We start from the raw sequence: 13680 nt of genomic DNA, 5'->3' as shown, positions 1-13680 counted from the left end.
CTAATGATTAGTGATGTTGACCATCTTTTCATGTGCTTGTTGGCTATTTGTATATGTTCTTTGGAGAAATGTCTATTCAAGTCTTTGCCCATTTTTGAATAAGTAACATCCCCACTTTCCATACATACATTGAACCACTGCTGCTCACATACTTGTTCCTGGACACCTCACTGCTCTGGTGGGCTCTTTGCTTCCCTGTGTCTGCTCTGTCCCTCAGCTCCTCTACATCTGGAATTTACACATAGGATCTATTTGCATGTTGATTTTAAGAAATAGGGCAGAATTTGAAAACTGTATATGATAATATTTTAATATTTAAACCCGTTTCCAAAAAATTCTTTTTACAGACTTATAACAGCTGTGCCAGACTCTGCTTAAACCAAGAAACAGTATGTCTAGCAAGCACTGCGATGAAGACTGAAAATTGTGTGGCCAAAGTAAGTAATATTACTCATCAATACATATTATACCACGTCATAACAATGCCTTATCTACAGACATCTTCACTCAGTATTACTATTAAAGATTATTACAGGACTTTATATTTAAAAAGAATACAGCAGGCATCATTTTGTCCAATTAGATTGCAAGTTGGAATCTCCATCTCTTCAGCTGTAACAGAATTTTTTGACTATGTATTCTGATCACATTTTAGTTTAAATCACATTTGTTGCTTGACACTAGTTATGGATTTTATAGCAAAGGATGGAGACTACATGATACCAGGCCTGGCTCTAATAATAACAGTAAGTAACTGATAACCTGAATGTATAATACAATAGACTAAAGTAGTTAAAAGTTGAGAATGTTGTAAAAGTGACAAATCTTATCGCAAATAAGTCAGATTTGTATAAGAAAATATACAATTATTTTTATAAGTTTGTTCATGGTTTTAAGTGTAATTAAGTAGAGAGTATGCCATTGCAAGGATTGTGAAATAATGCTATAGCAAGTCCAATTATTATATCACTGTTCTTTATTGAGTGGCTAGTGATAGAGATATTCCTTTTGGTGATCTTGATCTCTGTGGACAAGCATGTTTAAATCATACATATGAGCTACGTATTCCTCCTGTATACATGTGAGCCATATCTATAGCCTAGATAGAAAAACAATCTTACATGTTAGAGAGCTTACAATTGAATTATCTTATCAACTATGACTCAAATTTTCTAAGTAGCTACTAATTACTCAAGAACTTTGACCTAAATTTTGATTATTTCAGGAATAAGTAAAATTCCAGTATGGACTCTGTTTCTAGACTTTTACTTTGCATATCTGCAAAATTACTGCCTTTATAACTATTCAGGGTTTTGTCACTGTTACAACAGTCCCAACTTTAATTTGCTTTAATCTATTGTCTTATACATTCAGGCTCTCAGTTGCTTACTGTTATTATTATTAGAGCCTGGCCTGGTTTCATGAAATCTCCATCCTTTGCTACAAAAATCAAAGGACAGCAATAGTTTTTTTATTATTTTTATTTTATTTCTTAAAACATGCAGTGATCTCTGAACCTACTTTATCAACTGAAAATATATCATAGAAAAGATAATCATTGGAAATGGTCCATATAAGAAATGTCAGAATTTATTAAAAGTTGTAGTTTAAAAAACCAGTTAATCACTTAATTGTCTCTTAAGTTAGAATGTCTTAATAATTTGCTGCAAAATGTGAATATTATAAATTACATATATTTTTTCAGTCATTTAGTTATATCTATCAAATGCCGATTGGCCCTGTTTTATATCCAGGTTGAGATGTGGGACCAATAATTTGGGCCTTTAAAAATAATCAGTCTCCTGTTTGGCCACACTGCTCTCAGTTTCATCACAAGTGGGTGACTTCTGGCTAAACAAGGTAAAATCTTAACATGAGCACCGATCCAAGGACAGGGTGACGATTTTAATGAGTTTTATTGAGCGCTGGCCAAGTGAGCATCTGTTCCTTTTGTTTTCTCCGTTACTTTGTAAGCCAGGATCTCTAAGCTGCATACTTATGTTGGTGTGGCTCTGTATGATGTGATGTGTTTGTTTTTTTTCCTCTCCCACCCTCTACTTCAGTGGTGCATGGTTAGAAATCTTCTGGCATCTGGCACAATGGCATAATTTCTTCTGTGCTCTTGGGTGAGGAAATAAGTTTGCTCATTGCTGCTCATCAGTCTGTTTCCTTTGCTCCCAGATGGTGACCCTTTCATTCCTTTCTTGCTTATTTTAACATTATTCTGACACCTATATCCTTTTATTGTCTCCATAAATACACTAATTTAATAATGATTTCCTATTGGAAACCCACCTTACTTTCTGGTTTTTTTTTTTTTATTGGCCCACATCCTCTCTCATGGTTCATTGTTTCAGAGTTGAGCCAAATAAACAATTGACCAATGGCAAATAAAAATATGTAACTGAAAAATTTTTTTCTTGAAACAGCCTCCACTGAGATACGAATAACATGGGAATAGGGCAAGTTTTCCTTTTTCATTTACATGTGTTATATGTATCTCATAATTCTGTGCTGTTTCTGTTGGCCTCATTTATTGCTTGACCTTTGAAAGGTAATGACTTGCTATTATTTTTGTGGGTCTGCTAACTTGTCCCTATTTCCTACTCTTCACCTTTAGCTCTTAACTGACTAGTTTTATCTGTGTTACACTTGATATGGCTGCAGTGGTTTTAACTTGGTACAAGTGTCTGTTGATTCAGATTTTCTCCACAGTGGCCTTGAATGTCTAACCATTTCCATATGAGAGCAACTGTAATCAACCATTTTTGTCTCTAGTTCAAAGCAGTTAATTCTGATAGGAGTGCCTTTGGTTTGGGTAGAGATAGTCAAGTCTAAAACCTTATTATTCAATACTGTTATATGAATTTTAGAGAAGACATTAATAGTTATTCCCTTAAAAACAGCAATGTTGTTACATTTGGACCTGTATAGTACATTGTATGTGACACTTCATTGCCAGAGATACCTTACAATAAATGCAATACAGTGGGTCTATGGAAGGGACCCATTAGTCCTCTTTAGAATCCAAGAAAACAAAGTTGTAAAACTACAGCTACCCTAGATTAATAATCTTCTGAATCTCTGACTTGAAGAATGAGGAGTACGAAAAGATTTAAAAATAAAATGGAGGAAAGGTCAACTTTACTACTATAACTTAATCCAAGTAATATTTGGAGGCACTGAAATGTCTTTTATTTTCTTCCAAAGCCTTCCTTACTACTAATTATAGCCCTGTAGTTCGTGAGATTTGTGTTTGGAACATGATGAGCTTTGTATTTATTGTAGCTTTAACTGGACAGTTGTTATTGACTGCCAAGTTAGTCTTTAAAATCAATAATTACATTGTACCTAATTGTCAATCTTCATGATGTTTTTTAATTGGTAAAGAAAACTAACTGGAAAAATGAAGAGCATTAATTCTTTATGTTATCTTTTAATTGACTTTATTTAAATACTACTGAAATTTTGGTTTCAGGCTTTTCCCTAATTTACACACACATACACACCACACACACACACACACACACGCAGTTAAAATTGAGTTGTTTGAATACATCTACCTCGATTCCTGCCCAGGTAGAAAGAAGTTCTGCCTCTGTGTTTCGAAAATAAACCCCTTCAGTTGTCCTTTGTAGATATTCTGTATTGTAGTTGTTGTTGTTATTTTTTTTTTTTACTTGAGACTAATAATCTGTTTCCAACTGACTGAGACAGAAAAATGTGATGTTCCCTTCCACTCACTCCAGATTTTGATAGAAGACTTGTTTATTTATTTCCAAAATTATATCCGCAGGAAACAAGCTGTTTAAATTCAGATTATGCTGAAGCAAAATGGTCCTGGTAAGAGAAGCAACGTGCTGTTTTACGAGCACAGAGTCCCTTTTCTCATAACTGATTGATAGTAAATATTTTCCTGAAGAATTATTGCCAACCATGAACAGTGCAACTGTTTCACTTTTTTTCCGTGCTACTTGCTGTACCAGCCATTGTCGGTAATTAAGATCTACAATTCACAATGCAGACGTTTGCACTTCCTCTGGGTCTGTGCTATTTATAAGGCATTTCAGCTGTTCAGAGTTTCTTTTGAGTTTTTAAACTACATGTTAACAGGCTTCTTAATATACTGTTCCACAAGTAGCATGTCAGATGGTCTGTTCTTTACACAGGCTCCTCTATTGGGTCTAAACATTAGCTTTGTGAAGAATATATTTAGATTTAACCATATCACATTGAACTCAGTGATATGGTTTAAAACTAAATATACTATTCCAAAACTCTGGAGAGTGATGTATTACATATTAGGCTTAATGCTAAGGCAGGAATAAAATTCATAAGTAATATATTTTTCTTTCATCTTCAGATGTTCATGTGAATTTAATGAGTGTTAGTGGGGGTTACAGAGAGGTTCTGAGAAATACTAGAAGAGAGACTTCTCCAAGCTCACTTTGAAGTAATAAAAGAATCAAGGACCATTGTTATAGAGAAGAGTTTGTGTGTTTGTCAGATTAAGGATTCAAGAATACATAACCTTTTAGATGTTATGTATTCTTGATGCATGAATTTAGGAATACAGACATAGGGGACTAAATAGGTCAGCAGATTGAATGCACATTTGTGTGATAGCTTTAGGAACCCTAACTAGCATATGCCATTGGAGAGGAAGTGTAAATAGGAATCCTGGTCTGTATTAAAATTGGTAAAATTTAAGTCATTTTCAACCATTTCAAGAGAGTTAATTTAAAAATAAAGTCATGAAGTATGAATCTTTATGAATTATACCTGAGAAAGTAACTGCTTACATAGTCTCCCTGCTACCTGTACTCATTGTTAAACATATTATAGAAGAGAAAAAACAAGAACTGAAAGCTGTCAACAAAATATGTTTAAAACTTGCTCTGAGTGGGGATCAGACTGGCTGTTTTTAAGCGGGAAGTCAGCTGTATAGATTCTGCACATTGGTGGCCAGCATCTTTCCGCAGAGCAGATCTGCGGAGAAAGGCAAGACACAGGGTTTCAGTGTTGATTTCCTGGTGGCCCCTTGAATATAGACAGAGTTTATAACAAAGCCTCCAAGGCAGTTTTATTGCCAAAACCCAAAACTTTCTGAGTTCTTTTGAACTACAGCCAGCCACGGTGTTTCGTAAACTTTTTTTCCCTCAGTGAACTCTTTATGAACCTTTTTTTTAGATTGCAGCAGTGGTTCAACTGTTGGGAACCACTGATATATCTGACTGAGATGCTTCAAGATGCTAGAACCTATTCACATTTCTTTCTAGCCAGGGAGCTAATAAGATTGAGTTTGTCTTTGTGGATTGATCTAGATTAGCGTGAGATGAGCCAAGTCAGTATCTTCCTCAGTGAAAAAGGAAAGGTTGGGAGAGAGAGAGGGGTGAAGGAAGAAAGTTCTTCATCAAGAATGACTGCAGTATTGCCTGCTGATGCATGTCGGATCACCGGCATCGAGAGATCACATGGCTTCTCCAAAAGTCAAACGATCAATTCGCCTCGTTTTGGCTCTGTACTTAATGCACAAACAGTGCGATCTGCGGGGCTGTAATTGCATTGTTAGGGCCAAGGAACAAGCCTGTGCCTTTTCAGCAGACAGCTGGCAGGGAGAGAGGCATGTTGTTAGGAAAGAGAGAGGCAAGGCAAATAAAATTACTGCTAACGCTCAGAGATCGGCAGGAGTCCTACTTGCCTAATCTTACCGGTGGGAGCAAGCGGCTGTTGTAATCCAATTATAGCAGCATAAGCAATTTGTTAGACACTCCGCATAATGTAACAATTTCCCAATAAACTCTGACTTGTAATAACGTCGGCAAGAGTCCGCATAAATCTGCCCGAATGGTGGGGGCTGGAGCATTCGGCTGGGGGCTTGTAATTGGCGCCATCAGCACGTTTTGCGGAGTGCAGTATGGTGCAGTCTTTTAGTGCAGGAATTTTAAGGAGAAAAGCATGGCACACGTTGCTTAGAAAAAGAAAAGTGGCCATTAAAAGGGGAGCAGCAAGAAGGGCATACTCTTGCCTTCACATTACCTAGGAATCTTAGTAGAAAGAAAACAGGAGGGAAGCCATGTTTCCTTCTAATACTAAAGGGGGGGAGGGGGAGAGTGTGTGGATTAAATTCCTTTATTTAAAAGGCATCAGTTTCTAATATTTATACCTTCTTCTCCCTCCCCCAAAAATGCTGTTGAGGCAGCATTTAGCTAGCATTTTTACAAAATGTTCATAGCCAGGCAAGCCTAGAAATACGAAGTTTAAATCTGTTTTTTTTCTAGAGGTTAGCTTTTCTTTATAACAGGAAAATAATTTTCTTTGTGCCCAGAACACATCTTTTAAAGATATTATCTCATTGAATATCAAACCTTTCTGCAAAGTTCTGCCTTCTTTAAGGAACCGTCTCTTACTGAAGGGCTTTTAAAACCCAGCCGGTTGTTTGTTTAGCTGGCTTTACTACACTGCTTATTTTCCAATTCTGGAATATATTGTGAATATCTAGTATTAGTAATCTTTCTTGTTGAACATTTACATTGTACAATAATATGGTTTTTCTTATTTAAAACTGTACCTGTGTGATTATTACAGAAATAATTGTTATTCCTAAATCATAAAATTTTTGTTTTGGAAAAATATTTGTTGTTGTGTAGATAAAATAGAACCTCCATTATTTATTGACTGATTAGCATTTGTAGTGACAGAATAGAATTTCTTATTTATATGAGGTATAGGAGGTAGAGAGTACTCCGAGATTTGAGTTAATAAATAACAGATTTTCATTCTACTGCATGTACATTAAATGTTACCTACTTTCTGATGTCAACCCAACTCTTCATTGTTGTTAATTTATGTCCAAACCAAGCTTCTGGAATAACAGGATTCTTCAAAATATCATAATGCTATGGGTATTATTACAATAAATATTTACTTTCAGTATAAACATTTCATCTACTGAAGCAAATGCTGCCTTGTTTGACTGTAGCTGCATCAATAAACTGCAGTAGTACCTCTAATAAAGCCACTCAGTGTCTGGGTTTAACTAATGGCTGATTTTCATGGCTTTGACAGTGAGCTGTGTGCGTTATTTTCTCCTGATATTGTAAAAATAATGAGAGCAAATTAGAACAATCAGTTTACACAGATAGCTCCTGATTGGGGGCGATGGGCAATATGGCAGCAGGTAATCCATCTTCAGGCTCCTGTCACATTAACTTCAGCAGTGTGAAAAGATCAGGTGGAGTAGGCAGGGATCCTGCCCAATCGGAACACTGAAATTAATGAGAAGAGCATTGCTCTGTGATCAACCTTTAATTAGCAAGACTGGAAACGGAGGGAGTGATGAAGGCAGCACCACAGCTGCACAATGCCAGGCACAGTTCTTGGAAAGGGAAAGGAAAAAAAATCTGTGGGTTTTAACATCACACTTTTCTTACAATATACAGGCATTGTTTCCACTCTAGAGCTGGTTCACAGATTTTAAGAAATACTGCCTACTTTCCAGAGTAATGTCACAAATATCATTGATGTGTTAATGATCTATAGGCTATAATTCTATCACGGGTCATTTAGGATTTTGATTACCACCAGCACACTTTCTTTGGCATTACAGTCTGGGTTTTAACTTTTGAATTTTTTTTAAATCAGGTAACCAGAGAAATTAAAAAGGCCTGCCTTGTCAACTTCCCACCACCCGACCCCTCCAATTTAGTTGCAAATAGCATGAGAGTTGTCTGGTTTGGAGCACTTCTGTCACTTGCAGTTGTTTAAAACAGGAGCAAAATTCAGGCAGTAAGCTTTGGCATATTTAAATTGTATTCCTTTCCTGATTCTGTTTATTAGGAAATTTGCTGTTTTTTCCCCTTATGCCATGATTCTCAGTGTTGGGTCTGTGTTATTTCAATTTATGTAACTGAGAATTGAATATTAATGAGTGGTGTTTATAGGAGGAAGAGGGGATCTATGCAATAAAGGCTTGATTCATTCATTTAAAGCTCAATTACACTAAAATTGTAACCTTGTTGATAATCCCTGTAATATTGGAAAGTATGGCATGAGCCTGTGGAAGACATTAATGAGTCAAATTTTCTCTACCACATAGTGCCTGTTTTCTGGGCCTTCTTTAGCAGGCTGTAACTTTGGGAAAATATAGGAGGCCATCAGGATTTGCAGTATTTTAGTCTTTATATCTTAAGTTTAGTGGCTTACTGTAAAAGCAAATAATAAAATGTAGATGATGTAAAGAATCCAGGTGTCTTCCAAAGATACATAAATTAAACTTGTTTTCTTGATATTAACAGGTATTGACTTGGGCATTTATTTAAAGTATTAATACATAAAAAATCAGTTATCAGGTACCATCTGAATACAGAATTGGCAGGGAAGAGCCTAAAATATAGTGCAAAATATTCAGGCTAGGTGTAAGGCGATCTTTTTTCATCATAGTTAATAGGACTTTTCATAATATGTGTAACTAATGGTGATTCTAGCCTTGCAGCCCCTAAGATACTGTATTTATAGAATGTAAGTCCCTGATATTATGTACTTCTATGCAAAATTCACAGCACGAAGGCACTTCACTTCCCCGTAGTACACATCTCCCTACCCCTCTTCCTCCCAAATCTTTAGTTTTGTTGTTGGTGGTGTTTTTACTGATGAGATTTTACTGAAAAACATTCATTTAGACTTATATATATATATAAATATTTTAGAATCAGTGACTTAATACTAACTAATCTCTAAGACTTCTCCTCTACATTCTTTAAGAGAATGGTGCTACTGTGCATATTAGTATTCTAAAGACCACTTGTTAGAATTTTGCGTGATACTTTTCTGCATTCCTTAATCTGGAAGAGAGATTTTTATTCTTACAGCTTTAATGGATTTATGGCATTTCATTCTCCGTTCTCCTAGTTTAACAATTTCAGAAGCTTGGGCTTATAAGCTCTCCATGAATAAATGTGTTCTTAGTTATATGATATAAATAGATTACTTACAAAGCTTGTGAAACCTGAGCTCTCCTTTTGAACCTTTCAGTACCCATGAGCTCAGGATCCATACATGTAAAATTTTATTCTTGTGTTGTGACTTCAGCTTATAAGGCAAATGAGCTATGAATTTAAATTACTATTCTACTCTATACCAAGTTTCTACAAAAATAAAATTATATTTTTCTCTTTTTCCTATGATTCTGGAATTCCATTTGACTTTGCGATCTTGCCAATATTTGTTCTTATTGTTAGAGTTCTTTTCCAGTAAGATTCGCTTCTTAAGATCAGTGTTAAAATAAACATTACTTTTTTGAGGTCATCTTTTTTTGTTGTTTTATACTAGTAATTACAGAAATGTCCAACTGACTGAATGACCAATAAACTCCTTTTTAAATTTCCTGATAGAGCTTAAGTTACCAAGTCATCTTAAATTCTGCTAATCCCAATCTCAATGGGGTTCACTTCAGAGAAATTTTCATTAGTCTAGTCCTTTGGAGCTCACCCAATACACCCTTAATTAAAGTTCTCATGTATGCAACCAGTTGACTAAGGCTGTTATAATCCTTTCTAAGTTCCCCATTCCCACCCCACCCCCCAATTTTTAGTTTGGGGATATGTTCCTATATAAGGAATTGAAAAATGTCCATTTTCCTTTTTGTGCATCTTCAGAATGGAAGACCTTTATCTCCCCCCACCCCTTTTGTACTACTCAAAATTTGAGGAGTAGAGAGAATAGGGTAATACTTATTAATTTAAGCCCCTGTGTTTAGGCTACTATGTTACATATTTCAGTCCTTCTGTGAACCTGGTGAGATGGATGATATTACCTCTATTTTACCGATAAGGAACCTTAAGCTTAGAGAAGTTAAACCTTTTCCCGAATTTTCACACCTCTTAAGTTGTAGAGTCAAGTTTTGAACGCAGATATATCTGACTTCAGAGTCCTTCCTCTGCTACACCCTTTTGCCTTTCTAGTAGTATTTAGAGGCCACGTGTATCTTTCCTACCATTACACTTGGTCTCACACCAAGAAGCACGTCCATTTGATTTGATAGCTTTTCTCCCGTTTGATTTCTGTAGCACTTTTGACATCTAGCAAATGTTATTTATCTTCCCCTTCCCCCCTCTACTGCTTGTACAATACCTTGTTGTGACTGAACTGAGCCAAGTACTGTAGTCAGAAAATTTAACTATTTCTATTCTCGATTACCTAGTTAATAACTCTCCTATGTAACTTTAAATACTTACTCAATAATAATCAGCTACTTATAAACATACGTCTTTAAACGATCTAAGGTGACCTCATGGCTCCATGTTCCATTGTTCTACATATAAAATGAGTGCAACAGTATGAGTCCAATACTGGTGGTTCAAGGTGGTGATTCATACCTTAGTAATTGTTGTAGAAGTTGTTTTGGAATACAGATCTTATCCTACTGTGACAGGATTTACAGTGTAAGCATACATTGGCGGTTCTTTTATACCACAAATTTATTTTTTCTGGTTAAGCTTGGTAATTAATTTTGTCAATTTAAAAAAAAGTCTCTTAAGACTTCAAAGCCCCGGCTCCAATTACACTTCAGTAAATATTTTTATATTTGTACGCATGCTTCTAAATAGTTTGGTGATTGTGAAGACATGATGAGGATATCAGAGTTATAATAGTTGGACCTTGAACTCTCTGTTTCAGACAGAAGAGAGGAAGCTTGGGACAGAAGTGATTAAGAAGAAATAGATTCATCAAAAGCAAATGAAAACAAAACAAACAAACATGAATATTACTTTGTGGGTATGGATGTGTAGGTAAAACCTCCCTGAATATTCTCTAATGGAAAGAATGGGAGTTTTTGATAATTACAGTTAACATCAATTTCATGCTCAGGCTTATAAAATATGTAAGAAACACTTGCTCACATGGAGTGCTAAGACCATGACAAACCATGTTAAAATAGTTCAAGAAGAATGATCATGATGATTAAGAATTAGGGGCTGGCCGGTGGCTCAGGCAGTTGGAGCTCCGTGCTCCTAACTCCGAACGCTGCCAGTTCGATTCCCACATGGGCCAGTGGGCTCTCAACAACAAGGTTGCCAGTTCAACTCGAGTCCCGCAAGGGATGGTGGGCTCTGCCCCCTGCAACTAAGATTGAGCATGGCACCTCGAGCTGAGCTGCCTCCCGGATGGCTTATTTGGTTGGAACGCGTCCTCTCAACCACAAGTTTGCCAGTTCGACTCCTGCAAGGGATGGTGGGCTGCGCCCCCTGCAACTAGCAATGGTAACTGGACCTGGAGCTGAGCTGCACCTCCCACAACTAAGACGAAAGGACAACAACTTCAAGCTGAATGGCACCCTCCACAACTAAGATTAAAGGACAACAACTTGACTTGGAAAAAAAAAAAAAAGCCCTGGAAGTACACACTGTTCCCCAATAAAGTCCTGTTAAAAAAAAAAAAAAAAAGACCCGGGGGAAAAAAGAATTAATTCTTAACATAATTGTTAAGAATGAATTATGTTTTATACTTCAGATATCATTTCTTTAACTTTATCTACATTTTCTTAGAATATCTAATAGCATCAGAAATTTAATTATAAAGTAATTTTTTAACAACAAAAAAAAAAACCTGGGAACCAGCCAAAAAGGAAATAATAGAGAGAAAACCATGTTAAAAAGAGATGGTTCCTACAGTGTTAACTATGGAGTGTGTAGCGTGACTCTGTAATGGAATATCATGGCAGGGGGTATAATACTGTAAATAAAATGAATATGCCACTTGTGGATTAATGGGCAACCTAAAGAGTGGCTTTATTTACATCTATGTGTGAGATTCATTTTCAGCTTGTGTTTTCTCTTATTCTTGTGATTGGAGTACTTAAAAACCTGACAGTTTAATTAAGAAACTGTTTAAAAAATCAATTCCCTTGAATCTTGAGATATATAGATATATAGGTATATCTATATATATACACACACATATATATGTATACATACACACACACAGATTATTATTGATAGGTAGAAGGAATTTTCTTTAACTTTTTCTCTGAGTAATACTTAAGGCGAAGAGGTGGATTCTGAAATTAAGTCCAAGAAATACAGCTATTTTTTTATATTTTGTTATGAATGATAAGGAGTAGGTGTAGATACTACGTGTATCCAGATTATAGTAGATTCCATTTGGCAGTGATATAGTTTTGTGGATCTGGGATGCTTTTCAAAGGTTTGGGTACTGAGTAATTTAAACTGAATACATCTAGTCTGGGACACTATAGGAGCCACTATGTCAACATTATAACCTGAGAACATGCAATAAGGATTTCAATTGAAAATGTGTGATAAAGTTACTTATAAAAGGGAAATTGTATGCAAAAGTAAACTGCCTTCATTGTAGAGTTTGAATAGGACCAATTTTCACTTGCAAAATATAGACCCTCAAATTATATGTATATATATATAGAGAGAGAGAGTCTGATTGACTTATAAATGAAAAAAATTATGAAGTATATTTTTTAAAGTATTAAAATCCAGAGCTTGTGCCATCAAATTTCACAGCCGTTTTGCACCATTGTTTATTGAATATTTACAGTGTGCCAGACACTGGGCCAAGGTTTTTATATAAACTCTCACTTGAATTCTCACAGCAATCTCATTAAGCATACAGCCCTGCTTTACACACAACAAATAAACCCAGAACTCAGAGAGATCAAGCAACTTGCCCAAGGTACGTTGCAAAACTGGAATTTAAACCCATACTGTCTGGCCCCATGGCCTATGTTTTCAACCACTGTGTTTTATAAATTTTAGTACATAGAAATTAGGGTACATGTAGCAAATGGGGGTGATTATCTAAAAAGTACTCTATGATGACTATTAGCGACTGATTAACAATTGATTAACAAGTAACCAGGATTTGTAAAACAGAAGTATGCAAATTGATTATATAAAATCATGATACAGTAATACATTTTAGGTTTGTGTTCTTCTCTTGCATTTACGGTATTTCCTTTTCAGCATTCCATATGAGATGATAAAAATTAAAGATACCTCAATTAGCATCCACAAAAAAGTAAAACTGTTAATTGAAGCTTGTAATCTCCTCTTGCTGTCTGTTCGGCTTTTCTTTCAGGCTTTGATTGTGTGTAATAAAACTGTTGCTTAATTAATGCCAGGGTTCTGAAGTGTTTGGATGCCACAAAAGAGTGTGAAGTGGAGAAACCAAGAGGCAGCATCAAATAGCTTTTCTATCGTGTTAATTTAGATCTGTCATTCTTGTTCTAGTTCATGATATACGGCTCCCAACAGATACCAGGTGAATTGAAAGAGAAGCAGTAGTGAATCCTGTCTTAGGAAAAACACAACTCATGATTGAAGCTCTCAGTAGGTTAATAAATAAACTGTTTTCAGACAATATTTCACCCCTAGTTTGAGCTGCCCTTGGAATGAATGTGGCCTGTTAATGTGACCAACAGACGTGATGCAAAACCAAACTAAGTGGTGACTTTGCATCATGTCTTTGTGGTATGTGCAGGAAAGATCAGGACTGATGTCTGTGGGGTACCACTGTCTTTGACAGAGGGGTGCTTGTGTGTAACCAGAGCATGAGAGACAGAGTTGTACTGACTTGTATTAATCTCTATTTAGGATGCTAAAAATGTAGTAAGAATTTCCCTTGGAAACTGCTAACGTTTCCTTATTT

The 13680-nt window shown here is 35.8% G+C and overlaps 1 protein-coding gene across 13 annotated transcripts in view; it reads left to right on the top strand.

Moving 5' to 3' along the window:
- BTRC (beta-transducin repeat containing E3 ubiquitin protein ligase) overlaps positions 1-13680 on the top strand; it is a 164233-nt gene that overhangs the window by 102963 nt on the left and 47590 nt on the right. For all 13 annotated transcript variants that reach the window (XM_033130373.1, XM_033130372.1, XM_033130371.1 and 10 more), the window contains one exon: positions 348-437. In XM_033130373.1, the coding sequence (XP_032986264.1) occupies positions 348-437 (90 nt within the window). The remainder of the gene's footprint in view (positions 1-347; positions 438-13680) is intronic.

The sequence above is a fragment of the Rhinolophus ferrumequinum genome, chromosome 16 (genome assembly GCF_004115265.2).
Source record: "Rhinolophus ferrumequinum isolate MPI-CBG mRhiFer1 chromosome 16, mRhiFer1_v1.p, whole genome shotgun sequence".
NCBI lineage: Eukaryota > Metazoa > Chordata > Mammalia > Chiroptera > Rhinolophidae > Rhinolophus > Rhinolophus ferrumequinum.
This window is presented reverse-complemented; position numbering and strand designations above follow the sequence as displayed.